General features: G+C 48.7%; 1 protein-coding gene across 1 annotated transcript; it reads left to right on the plus strand.

The window, feature by feature from the left end:
* Positions 1–306: 306 nt before the first annotated feature.
* LOC119804966 (spindlin-2-like) lies at positions 307–1,116 on the plus strand. Its single transcript, XM_038316743.1, has one exon. The coding sequence runs from the start codon at positions 307–309 to the stop codon at positions 1,114–1,116; it is 810 nt and encodes a 269-aa protein (XP_038172671.1).
* The last annotated feature ends 218 nt before the right edge of the window (positions 1,117–1,334 follow it).

Consider the following 1,334-nt stretch of genomic DNA (forward strand, 5'->3'; position numbering starts at 1 on the left):
CAGGGCGGGGACAGTTGAGCTTAAGAGTCACTGGTTCCAGCATTTCGGAGGTCCATATCCTGTTCCACATCCTCTGCCCCACTGCTGCTCTCCAGCCCTTCCCAACAACACCAGGGAACCCAGGAGAGCACAGCACAGCAGCAGGCACCCAGCCAGGTGTCCAGCATTGCCCTCAGGCTCCTGAGGGTGGGGTGGGGGTCAGTTAGGGACCAGATTCCTGGAGTGGAGGCATCTAATAAGGGGGTGTGTGTAAGTTGGCCCTTTATCCCCTCAGCTAACTGTCTCTTCCCTTTCCCCAACACAGCCATGGACCCTGGCACCAGCACCCAGTATTTCTGGACCACTGAGGCCCAAGGGGAGCCCACAGCTGCAGCTGCTGGACAGGAGCACCGTGACAACTACACCAACGAAACTGCAACCTTGACCAAGAAGAAACCTAAGCGGAAGAGGCAGAGGCGCCAATGTTCATCCCTGGCTGAAAGGAACATCGTGGGCTGCAGAATTTCTCACAAATGGAAAGAAGAGGATGGTTCCATCACCCATTGGAGAGGAACGGTTCTGGATCAGGTGGCCATAAATCCCTCCATCTATCTGGTGAAATACGATGGGATCGATTGCGTCTATGGACTGGAACTCCATCAAGATGAAAGAGTATTGTCTCTTAAAGTGCTCTCTGATAGAGTAAAACCATCCCCAGTCCCTGATCCCAACCTTGATGATACCATAATTGGCAAAGTGGTGGAGCACATATTTGACGGTGACCATGGCTCAAAAGATCCATGGAGGGCGATGGTTCTGGCACAAGCGCCCACACTTAATACCTTCTTTTACATTACCTATGCAAATGATCCCATTTTATACATGTATGAGCTTCTGGATGATTATAAAGAGGGCAATCTCCAAATCCTGCCAGTGCATAATGAGATTCGTCCACCAGATGTGGGCCTGAAATTTGTGGATGGTCTGGTAGGAAAGCAGGTTGAATATACAAATGATGATGGCACCAAAAGAGAGGGCAAGTTTATTGGTAAAATAGAAGCCCTGCCATCGGTGTATCTCATCAAATTTGACGATGATTTTCATATCTATGTGTATGACTTCACGGAAAATGTCTAATTGGTAAAGTTATGTCCCCACAACTGTTGAAATAAAGTTGTCATTTCTAGACGTTCAGAGGCTGCTTGTTTTAAGTGTGTTGGGAGCTCGCCGTGGGTATAAGTTTTTCCAGACGAATACACATTTCCATGGGTATAGCATGTTGTATGTAAGCACTTTGCCTTGCGAAAAACACTGGGTGTGTTTGGTGGGTGGAGCAGGGAAGGAGGGAACAGCTG

Source organism: Arvicola amphibius, chromosome X, assembly GCF_903992535.2.
Source record: "Arvicola amphibius chromosome X, mArvAmp1.2, whole genome shotgun sequence".
Classification (NCBI taxonomy): Eukaryota; Metazoa; Chordata; class Mammalia; order Rodentia; family Cricetidae; genus Arvicola; species Arvicola amphibius.